Source organism: Scyliorhinus torazame, chromosome 17 (assembly GCF_047496885.1).
Source record: "Scyliorhinus torazame isolate Kashiwa2021f chromosome 17, sScyTor2.1, whole genome shotgun sequence".
Taxonomy (NCBI): domain Eukaryota; kingdom Metazoa; phylum Chordata; class Chondrichthyes; order Carcharhiniformes; family Scyliorhinidae; genus Scyliorhinus; species Scyliorhinus torazame.
The window spans coordinates 185,091,030-185,111,829 of NC_092723.1; the positions used below are offsets into that span (position 1 = coordinate 185,091,030).

At 43.2% G+C, this 20,800-nt stretch overlaps 1 protein-coding gene across 3 annotated transcripts in view; it reads right to left on the minus strand.

Moving 5' to 3' along the window:
• The window catches only part of LOC140394505 (meiosis regulator and mRNA stability factor 1-like), a 56,297-nt gene that overhangs the window by 18,073 nt on the left and 17,424 nt on the right, over positions 1 to 20,800 (minus strand). For all 3 annotated transcript variants that reach the window (XM_072481835.1, XM_072481833.1, XM_072481834.1), the window contains 13 exons: positions 19,531 to 19,754; positions 19,003 to 19,120; positions 18,484 to 18,656; positions 17,357 to 17,791; positions 13,827 to 13,987; positions 12,797 to 12,955; positions 12,361 to 12,544; positions 9,940 to 10,118; positions 8,194 to 8,274; positions 7,207 to 7,443; positions 6,741 to 6,866; positions 2,951 to 3,126; positions 217 to 437 (listed from right to left, as the gene is read on the minus strand). In XM_072481835.1, the coding sequence (XP_072337936.1) occupies positions 217 to 437; positions 2,951 to 3,126; positions 6,741 to 6,866; positions 7,207 to 7,443; positions 8,194 to 8,274; positions 9,940 to 10,118; positions 12,361 to 12,544; positions 12,797 to 12,955; positions 13,827 to 13,987; positions 17,357 to 17,791; positions 18,484 to 18,656; positions 19,003 to 19,120; positions 19,531 to 19,754 (2,474 nt within the window). The remainder of the gene's footprint in view (positions 1 to 216; positions 438 to 2,950; positions 3,127 to 6,740; positions 6,867 to 7,206; positions 7,444 to 8,193; positions 8,275 to 9,939; positions 10,119 to 12,360; positions 12,545 to 12,796; positions 12,956 to 13,826; positions 13,988 to 17,356; positions 17,792 to 18,483; positions 18,657 to 19,002; positions 19,121 to 19,530; positions 19,755 to 20,800) is intronic.

Here is a 20,800-nt window from a genome sequence, read left to right on the forward strand (position 1 = left end):
GACTACAAAAAGTGCAACTTTTGCCTCCACGTCTTAAACTCAAACTCACTGAAAATGTGGATTACAGCAACTAGTAATACACATTTAGCGTTTTTTTAAAAATCACTGCATTCATTAAAACAATCTAGTAAGCATTTTCAAAACTCTGCCGACTGGTAGAAAGAGCCTCGGACAGTGGTTTACGATTAAAACTAATTTCTGTGACACAAATCTCACCTGCAAAACATGAGGCACTGCTTCCAGCAACTCCACTAGTTTGGAATAGCCATAGTCTGAAACTCTGCACTGCTTCCCAAAATGATGATGGTAGGTTGGGATGAATTTATGCTGACATATGTGACAGTGAGTCTGGTTCTTTAGGAGATCGATTACTTCTCTACTAAACTGAATAAGCTGAGGATTTCCTACCGGACTCTTACAGCGCAGCAACCAGGGATCTATAGAACAGAATACAGAGTGTTCACTGGATTCAGCAAGTCAGATGTGAGAATAGGAAAAAGTACGGTAATCAAAATCATTAGTTCTGATGAACTTGTTCCACAGTAATAGCTCAATAGCAGAGTTAAAAACCCCAAACTTTACCAGAGTCCGCTCAGTTTTCATTATGAAAACTAGTAGCAGCATCTTGTAATCAAGGTTAACAAACAAATATATTTTCTATGCAAGGTGCTTGGCAAATTATATGGAATTTTTTCATTGCAAGTGGGGGTTAAATTTTTTGACAACTTAAAAAGATTCGACTGCACCCCTTCAAATGAGGTAGCTGATGGGAGCTTGAACTAGTTGATACAGCTTATGCTTGAAATCCAATTTAAAACGGCGAATAAATTCTGTAGTAACGCAAAAGCACCATAACAAACGGAGATACCCTAATACCTTAAATTCCTGAAATGAGGTCATGATCCAGCCAATTTCAAATGCATATTCTGTCACAGCATTTAACCACACTTTGAATGTATTGGGTTATCGTCTTCATGGTTCACCCTAGCAGTAACAAACGTGCCTTCCAATTGTGCCTTCAAAGTGGCTGTGCCAGATTTTAATCTTACTTGCCTCTATAAGGCCCTCTCCAATGTCTTTAAATGGCGCAGAATCTTTCTCTATCTCCACGTAACTCAAGTCTCTCTAACCTTGGGATAGAATTTTATAGCATTTTGCTGAACCATTTTCATGCACAGGCAATTTATCGGTAACTAGAATTAGTGAAACATTTTTAAATGCTCAACTAGGCCAAAGTTGCTGTACACCTTCAGCATGGCGGCTTTTATAGCATTGTTTGCTGCTTTCTAATGCAGGATACGGAATTCAAAATCACAGCCATTTAATTGTTCAGGTTTCACCCTTTAGAGGATGTTAGAATTCAGGAAAAAGGGAAAATTGGACATAGCAATCCAGTGTAATGCCCAAATGAGGGGGAGTGTGATACTCGTAATTGTTCACAATCGATCAAAGTACATCCATACATAGACAAGCACCATTGCTCTCTTCGCCACTTTCTCACAAAACCCTCTTCTAAAAATAATGTTGACATGTTGGTTTGTCAAATGCTGCCAGTCTTCTTAAAAAAATAGCCATTACTTTATTGATTCAATTCTATGTCAGCTAACTAATTATCCATCAATTAAATGCCTTTCATTTGTGTTTATTTTTCATTAAAGTTCCTATATCCACATCCATAAATGAAACGTTATGCCGCTGTGTCATGGGATCATACAGTGCCACAATGGCAGTCGGTGCAATTACAATGCAGCATCTCTGCCAGTTTGTTACAAAGGGGAGACTTAAAAACCTATATTAGAAATATTATGATAAATGCATGGCTAAGATGGGAGTGAATTATATCCATCTTGGACCAACTATCCACCATGCCCTAACTCTATTCTTGGTTTTGACTTGAGGCAATTCCACAGCAGAAGACTAGTTCAAAGATTTAAGATGAAAACTTTATATAAAGAAAATTATAAAATTAGTACAGATGCACAGGTGGTGGAAACATTCACAGAATAAAATCAGAATAACCAAAGCAGTGGGGGCGGCATGATGCGCAGTGGTTAGCACTGCTGCCTCACAGCGTTGAGAACCTGGGTTCGACCCTGGCTCACTGTCTGTGTGGAGTTTGCACATTCTCCCAGTGTCTTCTGGGTCTCACCACCACAACCCAAAGATGTGCAGGGTAGGTGAATTGGCCACGCTAAATTTCCCCTTAATTGGGGAAAAATAAATTGGGTCTGAATTTTTTTTTTTTTAAAATAACCATAGCAATTATGTTTGCTCTCTGAAGACAGCAAGACAAGTAGATAATGTGGTTTAAGGCAGCCTATGGAATTCTTGCCTTTATTAACTTGAATACAAGAGCAGGGAGGTTATACTGGAGTTGTACAAAACACTGGTTCGGCCCCAGCTGGAATACTGTGTACAGTTCTGGTCACACCATAGAAAGTGATTGCACTGGAGAGGGTGTAGAGGAGATTCAGAATGCTGCTTGGGCTAGACTGCTTCAGCTTTCAAGAGGCTGAAGCAGAGAAGGCTGAGGGGAGACCTAATTGAGGACATAGGGTGGATAGCAAGGTACTTGTTCCCTTAGTGGAGGGGTCAATAATCAGGGGGGCATAGATTTAAGATAATGGGTAGGAGGTTTAGAGGAGATGTAGGAAAACCTTTCTTAGGTAGAGGGTGGTTGGAATGTGGAACTCACTGCCTGAAAGGTGGTAGAGGCGGGATCCCTCAACTTTTTAGTATTTAGATGAGCACTTGAAATGCCATTGCATACATGGCTAGGGACCAAATGCTGGAAAACGTGATAAGAATAGTTAGGTGCTTGGTGGTCAGCATGGAAGTAATGGGCCGAAGGGCCTCTTTCCATGCTGTAAAACTCTATGACTATATATCTTACAGATTAATGTATGCATTTCCTTTGCTTACTTTAAATGGTGAACTAGTATCAGCTTACCTGCATTAGGAGGTGGCGGCTTGTTCTGCACCCATTTTACAACTTTAATGCCATCCTGCGTAGTAACAATGTTAACACCAGGGACACAGGTAATGAGGTGCTCCAAAGGAACACCGCCCTCCCCCTCTTCCACTGTCCGCAGAATGGTAAACTCTGCAGCATAGCAGTCCAGAAAGCTAAAGAAAATAAATCAAAATTAAGTCAAATTAAATAGTATTTATATATAGTAATAAAGCTTGAATCAAAATAAATCAACACATTAACTGAACAAATAAAACCCTGCACACTTATACAGAGCAAGGAGGCTTAGAAAGTTTATGTGAATACTGAAATTACGTATGCTCAAAGCACGGGCTCAGATATTTTCAATTCAACTCGCTATCCCTAGTGAGCAGTTCATTCTGTAACTGAGCTGGGGTGTCAGTGATGCGACCAACCTCAAAACCACCAAGTGAAGAGATATATTAGGGGCAGAAGTTTCCCTTTTTAATGCAGAGTATGGGAGCAGGCGGAAAAAACAGCATCGACGCCACCGGCCCCATCTGCCGTATTGCTCAGAAATTAGTTAAAACATCTTGAAGGGGTGGGTCCCAGACGACACGCTGGCGGGGTGGACTGATCAAGCTCGCCCACCAGCAACTCAGGGTGCTGTGTTTAGAGGCCACCCGTTACACAAAAGTTGGAATAGAGCCCCCCCCCCCAAATCCTCGGGTGCTGCCTGATCATGACAATGTCCACCCACCCCCCCAAATCAGGATTCCTGTTACGTTATTGGGGCAGCGTAGAGATCGTGACGAGACTGCCTGCCAATGTAAAACACGTTTTGGGCCTCATGTGAGATTTTTAAACTCCCGTCACCAAACCCGCCTGGGAAACGGGAGTGAAATCGCAGCCTAGATAAAATTTATTTAAATAGAGGGCTCATGGAAGGGGAAGGCTATGCTACAGGGAATGATTAATGGAGAAACGACTGCATCTAAAGGGAAAATGTAGATAAGATTTAAAGCAAAGGGCTAGAAAAGGCTACAGGGAGAAAGTGAGGCAATGGAGAACCTTGGAACTGCTACAATGAACAGCCAGTATGTACATGGGCCAAGTGGCTCCTATGCTCTCACCTTCCATGGGTTGATGACTGGGATTGATCAGGAATTGTAGGTTTGATTCTCAACTAATCAGCCAAGTAGTTTCAGCTGGGACTGCTAAACTGCAATAATTGGTCTCAACATTCCTGGGATTGGGGAAGATGGGAAGAGGCCAGCGAGCTCCCAGTTCCTGAGTGATTGAGATATTCGCAAAATGTGTATTAATAGTTGAAGACATGACTGGGTCGAGTAACAATGCTCATTGTTTTAACACAGAGGTGGCATTAAATATTGTCGCCCACCTTGCGTGCAGGAACACAGTGGGTGTGATTTAACGGGGACGTTCGAAGTGTCGCGCTGGGCGCGAGGGGATCTGGCTGCCGCGCTGGGCGCGAGGGGATCTGGCTGCCGCGCTGGGCGCGAGGGGATCTGGCTGCCGCGCTGGGCGCGAGGGGATCTGGCTGCCGCGCTGGGCGCGAGGGGATCTGGCTGCCGCGCTGGGCGCGAGGGGATCTGGCTGCCGCGCTGGGCGCGAGGGGATCTGGCTGCCGCGCTGGGCGCGAGGGGATCTGGCTGCCGCGCTGGGCGCGAGGGGATCTGGCTGCCGCGCTGGGCGCGAGGGGATCTGGCTGCCGCGCTGGGCGCGAGGGGATCTGGCTGCCGCGCTGGGCGCGAGGGGATCTGGCTGCCGCGCTGGGCGCGAGGGGATCTGGCTGCCGCGCTGGGCGCGAGGGGATCTGGCTGTCGCGCTGGGCGCGAGGGGACCTGGCTGTCGCGCTGGGCGCGAGGGGACCTGGCTGTCGCGCTGGGCGCGAGGGGATCTGGCTGTCGCGCTGGGCGCGAGGGGATCTGGCTGTCGCGCTGGGCGCGAGGGGATCTGGCTGTCGCGCTGGGCGCGAGGGGATCTGGCTGTCGCGCTGGGCGCGAGGGGATCTGGCTGTCGCGCTGGGCGCGAGGGGATCTGGCTGTCGCGCTGGGCGCGAGGGGACCTGGCTGTCGCGCTGGGCGCGAGGGGACCTGGCTGTCGCGCTGGGCGCGAGGGGACCTGGCTGTCGCGCTGGGCGCGAGGGGACCTGGCTGTCGCGCTGGGCGCGAGGGGATCTGGCTGTCGCGCTGGGCGCGAGGGGATCTGGCTGTCGCGCTGGGCGCGAGGGGATCTGGCTGTCGCGCTGGGCGCGAGGGGATCTGGCTGTCGCGCTGGGCGCGAGGGGATCTGGCTGTCGCGCTGGGCGCGAGGGGATCTGGCTGTCGCGCTGGGCGCGAGGGGATCTGGCTGTCGCGCTGGGCGCGAGGGGACCTGGCTGTCGCGCTGGGCGCGAGGGGACCTGGCTGTCGCGCTGGGACCTGGCTGTCCCGCTGGGCGCGAGTGGACCTGGCTGTCCCGCTGGGCGCGAGTGGATCTGGCTGTCCCGCTGGGCGCGAGTGGATCTGGCTGTCCCGCTGGGCGCGAGTGGATCTGGCTGTCCCGCTGGGCGCGAGTGGATCTGGCTGTCCCGCTGGGCGCGAGTGGATCTGGCTGTCCCGCTGGGCGCGAGTGGATCTGGCTGTCCCGCTGGGCGCGAGTGGATCTGGCTGTCCCGCTGGGCGCGAGTGGATCTGGCTGTCCCGCTGGGCGCGAGTGGACCTGGCTGTCCCGCTGGGCGCGAGTGGATCTGGCTGTCCCGCTGGGCGCGAGTGGATCTGGCTGTCCCGCTGGGCGCGAGTGGATCTGGCTGTCCCGCTGGGCGCGAGTGGATCTGGCTGTCCCGCTGGGCGCGAGTGGATCTGGCTGTCCCGCTGGGCGCGAGTGGATCTGGCTGTCCCGCTGGGCGCGAGTGGATCTGGCTGTCCCGCTGGGCGCGAGTGGATCTGGCTGTCCCGCTGGGCGCGAGTGGATCTGGCTGTCCCGCTGTGCGCGAGTGGATCTGGCTGTCCCGCTGGGCGCGAGTGGATCTGGCTGTCCCGCTGGGCGCGAGTGGATCTGGCTGTCCCGCTGGGTGCGAATGGATCTGGCTGTCCCGCTGGGTGAGAGCAGACCTGGCTGTCCCGCTAACTGGTTCACTAGAACTGCACCCGGCAGATCCTGTTACACTACCTAGCCTTTGAATACTAAAGAATAATTTAGCATGGCCAATCCACCTAACCTGCACATCTGTGGACTGTGGGAGGAAACCAAAGCACCCGGAGGAAACCCACGCAGACACGGAGAGAATGTGCAGACTCCGCATAGACAGTGACCCAGCAGGGAATCGAACCTGGGACCCTGCTGCTGTGAAGCCTCAGTGCTAACCACTGTACTACCGTGCCACCCAAATCGCCTTCCTAATCACTTGCTGTATCTGTATACTATCTTGTGTGAGCATGTACGAGGACACCTGGTACTATAATATCTACATATTGCAATATTCCAGTATCAACTAAAGTCCCTCAGGTGCTGCAGCTGTCAATTGGGAGATACTGTCCCAGGATCTCAGCAGGAGAGAGAGAGGGACTGTGGAGGGGGGAGTGAAATAAGAACCACCTAAGAGAGAGGGCAAGCAGAGAAGTAAAGCCAGCATAAAGTAGGTTTGCACATTGACCCAACAAAGTGAAGCAATGAGAATACAGGAGTTCTGAAGAGTTTATATACATCACCAGGTGGGGATGACAGTTTTGGAAACATTTTTCAATTTTCTCCCCGATCCACCAATGAATTGCATCATGCAAATAATAGGGAAACAAGTACTCACCTAAGGAGGGGCACAGTACCCTCATGGATATGTAACAGGCTATGTACCTGTGGTGCAAATGTTTTCAGGGACAATATTATGAATGGCATTTTGTAAGAATCCGGATCAAATTCATTTTCACTGCAACTGAAAAAAAACAACCCAATGTTGTTCTCAGGCATGAACTTTCTACATTCATCTAATTCAAAGGTTGTCATTGATTTAACATAACAAAATACTGCTAAAACGATTAAGTGGCTTTGGGACGTGCAAAAGTGAAGTCTCACTGGGCTTGTACGAAACAATTACTGAAACATTTGCTCTCATATTGTACATCTCTATTACTCTCTGAAATAGTGTGGCATATAACAGACAATTATTAAAGGAGGCAGCAAAAGCAATCATGATGCTCATTCTCAACTGTTTAATATACCTGAAGAGCTGTTGCTGAAATATAGACAGCTATGAAAGGAAACATGATTCCTACCTATAGCTATTATTGGAGCAGTGCTGTTTGCAGATTGGTTCATGGTATTCCAGTTCTTCAAATATCACTGGGCTGCAATTGGATGACGAACCATCATATGATAATACGGAACCCAATGGGCTCTGCCGAGCCTGACTGCTGGGCAGGAGACAAACCATTCTTCCATTTACTTGGTCGCGAATAGCCACTGTGTCCGTTAATTTATATAAATCAGACACAATCAATTTGTGTCCAAATCTGGAGGGAGGTAGATTAAAGTTACTTAAAGAGATATAGAATTTTCTGAAATGTGTTAACCAGTTTGTTATACCAAATATTATGTATAAAATACAAATGTGCTCAGAAATTGGAATATAAATATGGAATTGAGCAAAATAATTTGACAAGTAAACCAGTAACAGTAATAAACTTTCCATTTTGCCAAACAGAATAATATATTTCATATCTCAACAAAGGGTTCTCTTTTCCTTCTCTCCCCCCCGCCCCTCCTTTTTTTGCGACCCATCTCAGCAGCTCTCTCTCCACGTGCCCTCTCTCTCAGGTAGTTCTTATCCCCCAACCCCCCTCAACCAAATATGAATCGTCATACAGCACCAATTCCCTACTTCAGAATAATTGCATTTAAAAACTGCATATCAGTATTAATATCTATTACTACAGAACTGAAGAGGTACGAACATTCTTGTGTGAAAGACAGCAGCTTGCAAATTTAGTGTGTAAATCTGCCAATAATGGAACTGATAAAATAGTCACGTTGAAAAAAAATGCATTAGTTAATTTCCATGCAAAAATAAATCAACTCTTTTACACTATAGAAGACAGTCCAAAAGGGAGAAGGGGTACCTGTCTCCTAAATCAGTGGGTGGACAAAGCAAGTCTCCACTGCTAAATTTACTCCCCTTTCCCTCATACGCTTCTCACATCAATCACATAGTTTACCAACTATTCTGTGGCAATAAGTGCAAAGTTCACAGAACTACAATCTACCTTTTCTCATAAATCTCTGTCAATTTGAACAGTGGCAAGCAACATGCTGGGGAATCCTGAAGAATGGACATGGCTTCAGTGCTGTAATCAAAAATAAAATCAGAGTAAGATATTCACGACATTTCTGGATAATACACAAGCCATTATTGCCAAGTAGTTTTGTAAGATTTATTTTTGACTACTCAGCTAATGACAACAATCCAAAAACAGGTGAAGGGAGCACTTTAATTTCTGAAACTATTTTCATGAACAAAACAGCTTGGGCGCGATCAAACCTCCTCATCGCACCCGACTCGGGTGATATGGTGAGGCCTTTTAAGCTCTCGCGAGATGTACGACGCTCGGAGCATTGCGATCTGGATCTCTCCCTCACTGGGCGAGATCCTCTCCCTCGCTGGGCGAGATCCAGATTTACACATTTAAGTGGGACATTAGGCTCATTCAAATGTGGCTGCCGAATTCTCTTGAGGCCCAGGGAACACCCACGCCCGGGAGACCTCGCCATGACGTGCTTAGGACTGGTCCAAAACATAAACGGTTGAGATATTGGCGCAGTATTTAAAAATGGAGCCCCGATCTCTTCCTGCGCTAACGAGCTGAGCTGGTCAGTGCAGGAAGTGAGGCAAGAGCGGCCTCGGCGGGGTGTTCACTGCAGAGGGCAAAAAAAAGGTCCCGTTTGATAGCGGGGTCATTCTCAGTGTCAAACCCCACTATTCGCACCCAGAATTTCGAGGACAGATTACTGGAGCTTTTATCAGTACTCCATTCAAACAGATGTTTCTCCTCAGAAATGTTTTTTCTTTGCTTATCTATAAAAGGTGGATTTTCCATTGTAATCTATTACAACACTTTATTGTGTTAGGTTAGATCAGGTCAGCATTGGTATGAAAAACACCCAAGCTTGCAGGTGTGGCCATGACGAAGTCTCAAGCACACTTTTTAATTAATTAGGAGTTGGTTTAGCACAGTGGGCTAAACAGCTGACTTGTAATGCAGAACAAGGCAGCAGCGCGGGTTCAATTCTTAACTGTTAAATAAGTTACAAGCTCATGGTGTTCAGGGTAAGTTCATGGGATGGATAGAGGATTGGCTGACTGGCAGAAGGCAAAGAATGGGGATAAAAAGGATCTTTTTCAAGATAGCAGCCGGTGACTAGTGGTGTGCCTCAAAGGTCTGTGTTGGGACCACAACTTTTTACAATATACATTAATGATCTGGAAGAAGGTACTGAAGGCACTGTGCTAAGTTTGCAGAGTGCTCAGACGATCGGGCCAGAGGTGCCCTGCGGACGTTTCTATAGTATGCCGGGGGCGGGGGGGTTGTCCTCTGATATCGGACTGCTACACTGACGGCTACACATGCCGGTGAGTGGCGCACAAAACGGGCTATGTGCAGCCTTGTCGGCACATTCTCCATTGATGTATCTTATCAAACGCGGGCAGTTTATAACCATGCGTTTTTCGGCCCAGCGAGCACAAGGAAACACACAGCTAAGCGCGCTCGCAATGAGACTTTCTTCACATTTAGTTGCATCATGCTGTTAGTTTTCCTCTAACCACGAGAAACTTGGAAGGTTTAAAAAAAGTTTAAATACATTTATAAAAAATCTTTATTTAAAATATAGCGTACACTATCGCTTCCTTCACACCCCCCCAAAATAGTCAGTTTGGTAAATATAGTTGATAAAGATCATGGAACCCGAAAACTTTAAACATGTGGTAGGTAAGAAACAGAAACAAATCTTACCCAAGTAAAGCCAGAGGTTTATTGATGCTTCCAGTAGCCAATGATACTTGGACTCGCTTGCTTCCTATTTTGTACCTGTGCAAACTATTGACAGCCGAGATCGCTTCCTGGAGGTTCCCCATCTGAACTGTTGCCTTCAGCTGATAATCAGTATGAGGACTTAGTTCCACATTTTTTACCTACATATCCAGGGGTTGGGACAAACAAAGATTCCTGTTATGGCTCATTTTCAGGTAATTATTAAGTTTTGATGTTTTAAATTAGCCGTGCCAGAGATGCACGGTAGCATAGTGGTTAGCGCAATTGCTTCACAGCTCCAGGGTCCCAGGTTAGATTCCCAGCTGGGTCACAGTCTATGCGGAGTCTGCACGTTCTCCCAGTGTGTGCGTGGGTTTCCTCCGGGTGCTCCGGTTTCCTCCCACAGTCTAAAGATGTGCAGGTTAGGTGGATTGGCTATGCTAAATTGCCCTTATTGTGCAAAAATTGCCCTGAGTGTAGGTTGAATGGGGTTACTGGGTTATGGGGGTAGGGTGGTGTGGGCTTGGGTAGGGTGCTCTTTCCAAGAGCCGGTACAGACTTGATGGGCCGAATGGCCTCCTTCTGCACTGTAAATTATATGAACTTATATGTACTAATAATGAGAACATACATCTAACTGCAGTCCATTAATGAAACTTATAGAAACTCCAAGAAATAGGTCACACCTATTCCATTCATGGCTCAATGTCAAATTAACCTGGTGTGGTCCTGAGTCATGTAGACCATGCGGGGCTTACATTTATGTGCCAAGCTAATGTAGCCAGTGTGGTAGCACAGGAAAGAAAGTCACGGTTTTAGTCCTCAGCCCAGCAATTGCTCCCACTCAACAGTACATGATCAGCAACCTGGGAAGAAAGCGTGCTCTAGATCCAAATTGTTTGCCCTCACTTCCCCCCCCAAAAAAGCTTGCCTGGTTAACTTGTTCAGATGAAGCAGATCAATTAAAACAGAATTAAATTCATAAATGGATGGGAAAACATATGCTGAAGCAAAGGTCCTGGGAAACACCAGATTACAGAATCAACTTAGGTAAACAGATCCCTTTTATTCTGACACTGCATCTTAGCGTAAAGTTAGTGATCGTTAAGAAGCATATAAGCTACGGTACAAATGACGATTTACATCTTGGCTCCTCTCACTGAACACTCCTCCTGTCCCCAGGGAGAGGACAACAAACATCATTGCAAGTATAGCTAATCTTTAATTTGACAGGTTGCAAAAATGATTGCTACTCAGACTATCAGCTTCACAGAATGTTTTGGGTTAATTTTTGAATAAGACTAAAAACAGAATCACATTCAAAACCTGAACCTGAATAATGGCAACATAATTTGTGGCGAAGTAATTACTTTTTATTTTATTAACATTTTTCCAATTAAGGGGGAATTAAGTGTAGCCAATACACCTACACCGCACATCTTTGGGTTGTGGGGCCGAGACCCACGCAGACACAGGGAGAATGTGGAAACGCCACACGGGGCCGGGATTGAACCCGGGTCCTCAGTGCTAACCACTGCACCACCGTGCCGCCCTGTAGCTAAGTAATTACAAGATGCCACGACACAAATAACTTTTCGAACAGGGAAGAGAGAATCCATAAGGACCTGAAAAATGCAAGTCATTACATTCACAGTATGGAGGCAGACATTAAAACATGGACATTTTAATAAGCATTGGGCAAGAGATGAAAGAATTAAGCACAATCATAAAATGAAATGAAAATGAATGATATGAAAATCGCTTGTCACAGTAGGCTTCAAATGAAGTTACCGTGAAAAAGTCCCTAGTCGCCACATTCCAGCGCCTGTTCGGGGAGGCTGGTACGGGAATTGAACCGTGCTGCTGGCCTGCCCTGGTCTGCTTTCAAAGCCAGCGATTTAGCCCAGTGTGCTAAACCAGCCCTATGCAAACTTTAAAACTTGAAATTGAGTTTATGGTCACTCTCACATTTTCTAACAGCAGCACAAAACAGTTAAAATGGTACAAATCTGCAATTAATGTTACCATACTCAATGCAAAGAACAAAGAAAATTACAGCACAGGAACAAGCCCTTTGGCCCTCCAAGCCTGCACCGACCATGCTGCCCGCCTGAACTAAAATCCCCTACCCTCCCGGGGACCATATCCCTCTATGCCCATCTGAACACTCTGGGGTTTAGTTAGAAAAGTACATTCCCAATCAATGTCTAATCAAATACAATTATTTCAGAAATAAATCTGCCTCTAAATACAGGACATTATAACAAATAAAATAGCAGGTTACAACTTCACAGCTACTACTGGCCTTGAAATTTAGAGCTCTGTAATTTCACTGTACTGGAGTGCAGCCAAAAAACAATGTTCAGCCTGAAACCTTACTCTTTGAGCATTCAGCGAGTTTACCTTGCCATGTCTGAAGAAAATGTCAAGCAATGTTTGCTGTAGTTCCTTTCTGGACATCCTGTAATCCAAGTTGTTGACCTGTATGTCTGCTCCATTTGCAAATGGGCCAGTCCGAGAGTCAGAATAATGAGGTTGATTTGCATTGATAGAAGGGGATCCGTTTGAAAGGCTTGGGGATAGACTCCTAGGATAAAGTGTCAAACAATGTATACATTGAACCTTTACCAGAATTATCTATCAAAGCAGTGCTCATGCAGCCAAAGTTCCCATTACTGAATTTGCACTCTCAAGCTCCTATTACAATACAACTCAGCAAGCTCAGATTTCCTGTTCTCTACCAATGGTGGTTTTAAAGGTTTGTCTGAAACTAACTCTTTTGATGACGTATGCGTTCTTTAAAAAAAAAAGGAAATAGAAGTTACATAAAGTAAGCTACCTTGCAGACCAGATACCATGGCCTGGAATAGGAGGGGTGTTATGTCTTGAAACTGGCAGCTTAGAAAAAGCAGAAGGAGAACTGACGTGGAAGTCAACTTTCTTCTCAATCTTATCTATAGGAGATTCCAGGGAACTTCTGGATGTTGGGGTTTCTCTCCTATTAAAGAAAAATGTAGATTTTAAGCAGTTTGTTCAGTTTACTTCCTCTAAATATTACTTGAAATATGTCTGTTATAGCCGAGCACGTTTAACATCAGAAGTGTCTTTCCGTTTAATTAATTTTCCATACAAAGAGTGGCATTAGGAAACAGCAAGTTCTCCAGAAATATTTGGCATAAAGAACTTTCCTATTTTGACAGATTTGCTCAATAAGTATCCTGTAACCAGGACTTCCGACTGACTAAATTCACAGGCAATTAAGTTAACATTTAGATACAACTAAACTAGTCATCACTACTTGCTCACTCTCAGATGCAATTAGGGTTAGTCACTTTGTTTGGGTAAATTGTTGATACTAACTGCTATCCCACCCAACATACTGTCGTCGGTTTCTCGGATTCACATTTGGATAGACAAATAATAGCACTTCATCCATTGCATTTATTATTCCTGTAGTACTTCACACTCCCGGGTTGTAAATTAATATTGTACCACCAATAACAGTTTGTGGCATCCTAGATTGCGCTTACTTGAACAGGCAAAGTGTGGTATTTAATCAAGAATTTGTTTCCAATTAATATTGTGCTCAAAATATTGATTTCCCTTCAAATATAAAATTACCTATGAATTTCCAGCATTGAGATAAAAATTAAATTGACAAAATAACAGGCAAACTAGTCCTTGAACAATGCCACTTAAATGAATTTATGCAAAGCAATTCAAACATGTCAATTCCTTAACTCAATAATGAAATTACAATTTTTTGGTTGTGCTTAAATAATTCCAAAAAGTACACTTAAAAATGAGTTCATCAAAATGTTATCAATTAAAAGCCCGCCATTTTATAAATGTTAAATATATTAACTCACTTAATGTTTCCACTGAACGAATCACCATTTTCTAAATTTTTGGCAGAGGCCAGGGGGTAAATGGAAATGCAATGGCTGACTGGTGGAGATTCTGTTCCTTGCTTTTTAATCTTCTGGGTACATACACCTTGCTTTGTTTTGGATTCCATTCCACAGAGCTCCTTACAAAATAAATAATTAACTGCTTAAATCAATGCAATTTAATGCAAAAAAATGGTTTCAACAACCTAAATCAACCAGGGAATAAAGCCAGCCTTTAATTAGGAGTTGCAAATAAATTGCAACTAACATTCAAAATCCAAGGAGTTAAATTTAAATAAGGCGGAGGAGGAACCTTTGTTCTCAGAGCCAGGAAGTGCAAGTAAGCAGTAAACAGAGAAGGGATTGGTCCAATAACATGTTGTTTCTGTTCTGGTAAAGCTGGGCTCTGGGCTTTATCAAAAGTTTAGTTTTCCTGACCAAACTTCCAGTTACTACAAATTGCAGCAGTAAACACAGTCAGATAATCTCCCCGTGAACTTCAAGGTTTACCTATCATCTATTAAAGGTTGCAATAGCTTTTAAACTCACTTTTGCTGCCAACATCCTACTTCTACAAAGCCAAATGGCTACTTTTTCCCAGTAACCTCCTAATGCCAAGTCTAGGGCATTTGCCTTCACTCTCCGTCAAGTAAACAATTTCAGGAAATAACTCCTCAGCTTAAGAAATCAAAATACATTTTGTTCCATTTTCATGAAACTTGGCCTATCCCCACTAAGCTACTCATGTGAAAACTCACAAGACCACCAGATGCATATATTTAGAAACAAATATTGTGGATGAACTGTAGCCCATTTTAGAAATCTAACACTGATGTTTCCATTTGTCTATATTATTTGGCTCAATTCTGCAGTGTCAGATATACAGATACCAAAGACAAAGTATCTACTATTATTTCAAAAAGACATGAGTGAGGTGATTGGGAATGAGATAACAAAAGATACCTTGCTAAAAGTATTCCATTTCTGTATTTACTGAAACCTAATAAGCTTTAGTAAACTAGTAGAGACATTGGTAAAACTCAGTATTCCCATCCTGAAAAGCTGCTTAACAGCAACCCCTGCTACGTTTAGCATAATGACAGGTCTGCCAAAGGACTAAAAGTTTCCAAATTAAACTGTTAAGCATTCTGCTCAAACACCACACTGGACTCTAAATTGGAGCTTAAACTTCCATACTATAGGCAAACAAGATGAACTAAGTTGCTTAGCAACAGGGATGAGAAGAAAGAAGGCTAGGTGGTCCAGTCAGCCTCCTTTTCTATGCCTTGTGAGGCAGTGCACCTGTAACACATTATTAACTAATCAATCAATTACTTAGGAGTTACATTCTGCATTAACTGTCTTCTAAGAAATTGTTTAGTCTGATTAAGGACTGATTGACCTGAATTTAAAATACATCCAGATCGAAAGAAGGTAAATCAGTACAATGCTATCCTTTCTTGCAAACTATCTTTTTTTGTACCGATACAGTTATGTCATGTCGATTTGGAAAGAAACTGGTTACTAATTACAGAAATAAAATCTGTTGAGTCATCAATACAAAAGTGATAGAAAAAAAACAATCTACTTTAAAGTTACCTTTGAAAAATGTTAAATGCATAATTTTGTCCTTCTTCACAATTTACAAAACAAACTTATTTCAGTGGCCCCTCACTTCCACCTCAGTTAGGTGAACACCAATGTAGAATTCTCTCCCAATCGTATCCCAACTCACATTTAAAAATGGAACTAATACTCTATGACACTAGACAGCAATCAAGTATTATGCACATTCGAAAATATTATGTACATGATTATCAACAATATCACATTTTTCAGCAATACAAAATTGTTTCCAATCCTCCTCCAATAAACTATGAAGCTTAGATTGACAATCAGACAAACTTTTTATGGCACCTACGCAATAAGGTTTTCAATTTGCACAATATCCAAAGAGTTGGATGAAGAAAAGTTTCAAAGTCTGACAAACAATAAGTGATGGCCATGAATGAAGAAACTGCACTTAATGTGCCCTATCAATCACACACAATTAATTATTTTGAAGTGCAGTCATGTCGACAAATATGGCACCATTTAAACACAGCAATATCATGCAACATCCAATTTAATTTTTTTTGTTGGCCTGGTTTGAAGGAGGAATGTTGCATTGACACACAACTCCAAATAGTTATTTTTAACATTCCACTGCACAGGCAGAGGCTCATTAAACATGTATTTCCTTTGAAAAAATGCAGTAAAAGCAATTGGTACTTGGCCAATTGCATCCTTTCAAGGGGACTGGCTAAATTATCTAGTTTATAGGGTTAACTATTGAGAGCCAATCAAAATAGTTGGGACACAATTGTTAGGAGTCAGGGAGAGGTTGAGATATATGGGGGGGGAATGTATAATTCAAATCTTCTACACTTCCTGGCTCTGTATTCCTCTAGTCTCTTCCTACTCATGTATTTATCAGGATGCCCCTTAAATGTCACTATCGTCCCTGCTTCCACCACCTCGTCTGGCAACGAGTTCCAGACACCCACTACCCTCTGTGTATAATTTTTTTAAAAGCTTGCTTCGTACATCTCCTCTAAACCTTGCACCTTAAACCTATGCCCCCTAGTAACTGACCCCTCTACCCCAGGAAAAAGCCTCTGACTATCCATACTGTCTATGCCCCTCATACTTTTGTAGACCTCTATCAGGTCGCCCCTCAACCTCCGTCGTTCCAGTGAGAACAAACCGAGTTTATTCAACCGCTCCTCATAGCTAATGCCCTCCATACCAGGCAACATTCTAGTAAATCTCTTCTGCACCCTCTCTAAAGCCTCCACATCCTTCTGGTAGTGTGGCGACCAGAATTGAACACTATACTCCAAGTGTGGCCTAACTAAGGTTCTATACAGCTGCAACATGACTTGCCAATTCTTATACTCCATGCCCTGGCCAATAAAGGCAAGCATGCCTTCATTCCACTTTCTTGTGTTATTCTTCCTTTGCCAGTTTTTTTGCCCTGCCTCTTCCTTGCCAATGATGACTACGCTTTAGGATTGCTCTGCAATGCCTTTCCCAAGTGCCATTCATTTTAACAGTGAGGGTTGAGAGACTTTGTAAGTTGGGGGGGGGGGGGGGGACACAGCTGTAACCAAGGCTTTTTTCATCTTTTAGGCCTTCCAACTGGCTACTTGATTGCAATGAAGAGCAAGAAGTGGTGATTGAAGCTGGGACTTTACAAGTCTGTAAGTATCAACAACTCGCCACCAAAATATGCCCAGATTCCTCAATTTTTAACCTCCTCCCATTTCAATGCCAATTTGTGTATCATGAGAAGCCTCCGAATCACACCCAATAGTTTCAATTGCTTTGGATGCTCTTGTAATTTTGTCTAACCAGATTCACCAGGATTTTCTGTTTTGTCCATTTTATACCGACATTGATCACAGTAATATTTTATTGTCTGTCCTCTGGTCTCCCATTAACTTGAACTGCATTAATGAACAATTTACCTGTAAACTCCTGACATTGCTGTCTTTAATTGCTGATCCTTGTGGTGTCTGTGAATTCTTTACTGTAGAACTTTTACCATTCTGCAACTGCTCATCAAGGCCTTTGTTCCGCTGTGAGGGTTTTGTCAGCTTGCTTGCCTTTTTGGGGGATTTGGCTTTTTCAACGGTAAAGCAGTTATTTTTGCTCTCACAAAAATCTTTGTTTTTTGGGATAAATGATACTAGGATCTTATTGCCAAAGACATCTTCATTTTCCATTCGTTTCTGGGCACGCTCAGCACTTTCCTGGCTTGTAAAGCGAAGGATTGCGCTGCTGCCAGAAATGCTTAAAACTTTTCCACCACAATTATCAGACAAACGACGCAGTCTGTTGCTTACTTGCTTGCTGTCCCTGTTGAGTGGTAAATTGTATGCATACAGAAGCGTGTGACATTGCTGGAAAGCAAGAAAGCAGTTGAGTCAGCAGGAGTACATAAGAAAACAAATTAAATGTGCTTTTTCAGTTAAGAATAAAAATACAATACACTTTAATTGCAAATACATATTTGCATTTAATATACAAATATTGAATTTGTAGGTTCAAATTCCTACAGAATGACGGGTTCTGTAGGACTAAATCCTACAGACAGGACTTGTAGGGTCTTCCAATTCAATTATTTCCATCTGAAGGGTCACAAGTACCCAGGCTACCTTTCATTTCAGTGTGAAAACCTAAATCATTGTTCAATTACAAGTGTTGCAGGAGAAAGGCAGCCTTACTGGGAAAACAAATTAACAAGCTGCACCTGTCAGTAAAGTACTGAAATCTATGAATATTAAGAGTTCCCATTAGAATCTAACTAAATGAAAAAGGTGGAGGATAAAAAATATTTTTTTAAAAAATCTAACTAGTCAAGCCTTTTGGGAATAATTTAAGATGTAACATTTTATGTAAACCATTTCAGATTAGGTAAGCTATGTCAGAATAGGGGAAAGAGGATTGCAGCTTGTGCAGACAACTGAAATGCTGCAAAGAGAAAAGAAAGGGTAAAATTACCTACTCCACCAAGTCTCAAATACTCCATTAATTCTTCAGATTTCATCATTTGTTAATTTTAGTTTAGCCCATTATCTTAGAAGATACTTACTGGTGTTTTTTCTGGTAATCTTGGTGGTAAATTGGAAACAAATTCCTCAAATTTGATATGCTTATGTGCATGTTGTAAAAGTGCATCTGAAACTTGATTCTTATGCAGCAAAATAATGTGAAAACCATGTCGATGTCGAAGGTCGCTCAGTTCTAAGGCAAAGTTAACATCAGCTGCAAAATGATAGTCGCAAGTATTAGAGAAAATAAATTCTGACATAAAATTTTCACCCTTCTATTTTAAACTACAAAAGCCCAAAGTTTCCTCCATGTTCAGTGAAATGTTGGTAAGGGGTACAAAGTTAAACTGCTAAACTATTAATACTTTGCAAAAATTTATCTTGATCTCCACAAAGAGAATAAATGCTACTGCTACGTTACACATTCATCCATTTTCAAGTCGCAATCCCAAATAATTTTTATATTTAATGGTGATGACAACATCAGAGTTGCTTTCCAGATCTGTTCCTTTCTGGTGTTTCAAATGAAAATTTAAATTTTGTGGGCATTAATTACTTACAGGACACCAAAATAACAGTGGACGGAGCTGTGTGAGTGTCAGCAAATCGCCTCAAACTCTGTCTAAGTTTGTCGTCTGCAGCATTCTTTGCTGTTGCATTGATATGTGCAACAGTTACCTGCAACACAGAAGTGATAAAATAGCACACATCTTCAATCACTAAACCTCAGAGCTAAAAGGTACCAGTACAGTCTCATACACGTAACCCAGGGGATTGAGTCAAGAACAGGGGGTGACTGGTAGAGGTAACATAGCCTGACAGATCAGATTGAACATCCAATTTACAATTTTACAATTTTGAAGTCCATGAAATATTACAAATCGAGGAGGTATTTATTTGAATGCGAACAACAGCATATATTTACTAACTGTCCAAAAGTCTAAAATGCAAGAAAGATCATAATTCCTTCATTTTAAAAACCCTTACTGACAAATTGCTTGTCTCTTATTTAAGTAAACCGCACATTATATTCCTTGGATTCAGAAAGTACAGTTTACTAGTATTAATATGTCACACAGCTGTCTTACCTGGCAGTTGTTAAGTTCCTGGATAACTTCCTTGTTCTCTTTGCTAATATCACACACACACATGAATTCTGCCTCTCTATGGCCCTGAAAAAAACGTTGACGGATTCGCTGTACTATTGTCATGGCTGATCTTCCTGTCGGGACGGAGCAGTTTTCTATATCCCAAAATACCCCAATTGGAGGTAGATTCTCCTGCTGTGCAAGCGTAACAACATCCGGTGATCCTGTAAAAATTCATCCCAGAATTAGAAGCACATTTTATAGTGCAGTTTCTTTTTGAGTAACTGTTACAGCTAACAATTAAAGTTGCATTCGCCGACCATTTTATTTTTAATTTAAAGCTAACACAAAAAATAGAATAGTTCATTGAACCATTACTGCCACCCGTTAATCAGGGTATCAGAAACATTTTGATATAAACAAAACCATATTAGATACATTGAGAAATGTAAGTCAATGTAAATAATATTCTGGAAGGTGTGCAAAGGGAGTAAGAAAGCTAAAAAATATTTTTAAATCCGTCTTATTTGCACATCTGAAAGTTTTAAACTGGTAAACGGGTATCCATTTGAAAGAATAGGTGAGCAGAATCTTCCATTCTGGAGTCTTAAGTTCAGTGACCGGCGCAGACGTGAGAGTGAATTCCACTGTGTGGGGGAATTGCTGACCCACACGTGGTCTTGTGCTGTTCAGCTCATTACATACACATTCACAAGGAGCTTGCCAATTCTTGCAGTGGGGCAGGCATGAAATCACTCTTCCTGCGGTTACCTCGTAGGGTTGAAATTCAGGCGACATGTTTAAAGGATGCCCAGGCAGCTTGCACTGTACTTAAGACTTAGGAGCAGAATTAGGCCACTCGGCCCATCGGGTCTGCTCCGCCATTCAATCACGGCCTACCTACTGCTCCACATTTACCCACTAACCACTCCTCCAGCTAAGAAGGTCGTGCAGTGCTGGTCCGAGGAAACAGAAGAGCTCTTACGTGACTGCTTAGAGACAGTGGACTGGTCCATATTTAAGAACTCAGCAACCAACTTAAATGAGTATGCCACCACCGTCACAAACTTCATTAGCAAATGTGTGGACGACTGCGTGCCAAAGAAAGCAGTACGTACGTTCCCCAACCCGAAGCCATGACTCAATCACGAGATTGACTCCCTACTGAAGAACAGATCTGAGACGTTCAAGTCAGATGACCCTGACCTAGAAATCCAGGTACGACCTCCGCAAAGCCATCCGAGATGCCAAGAGAGAATATTGAACCAAG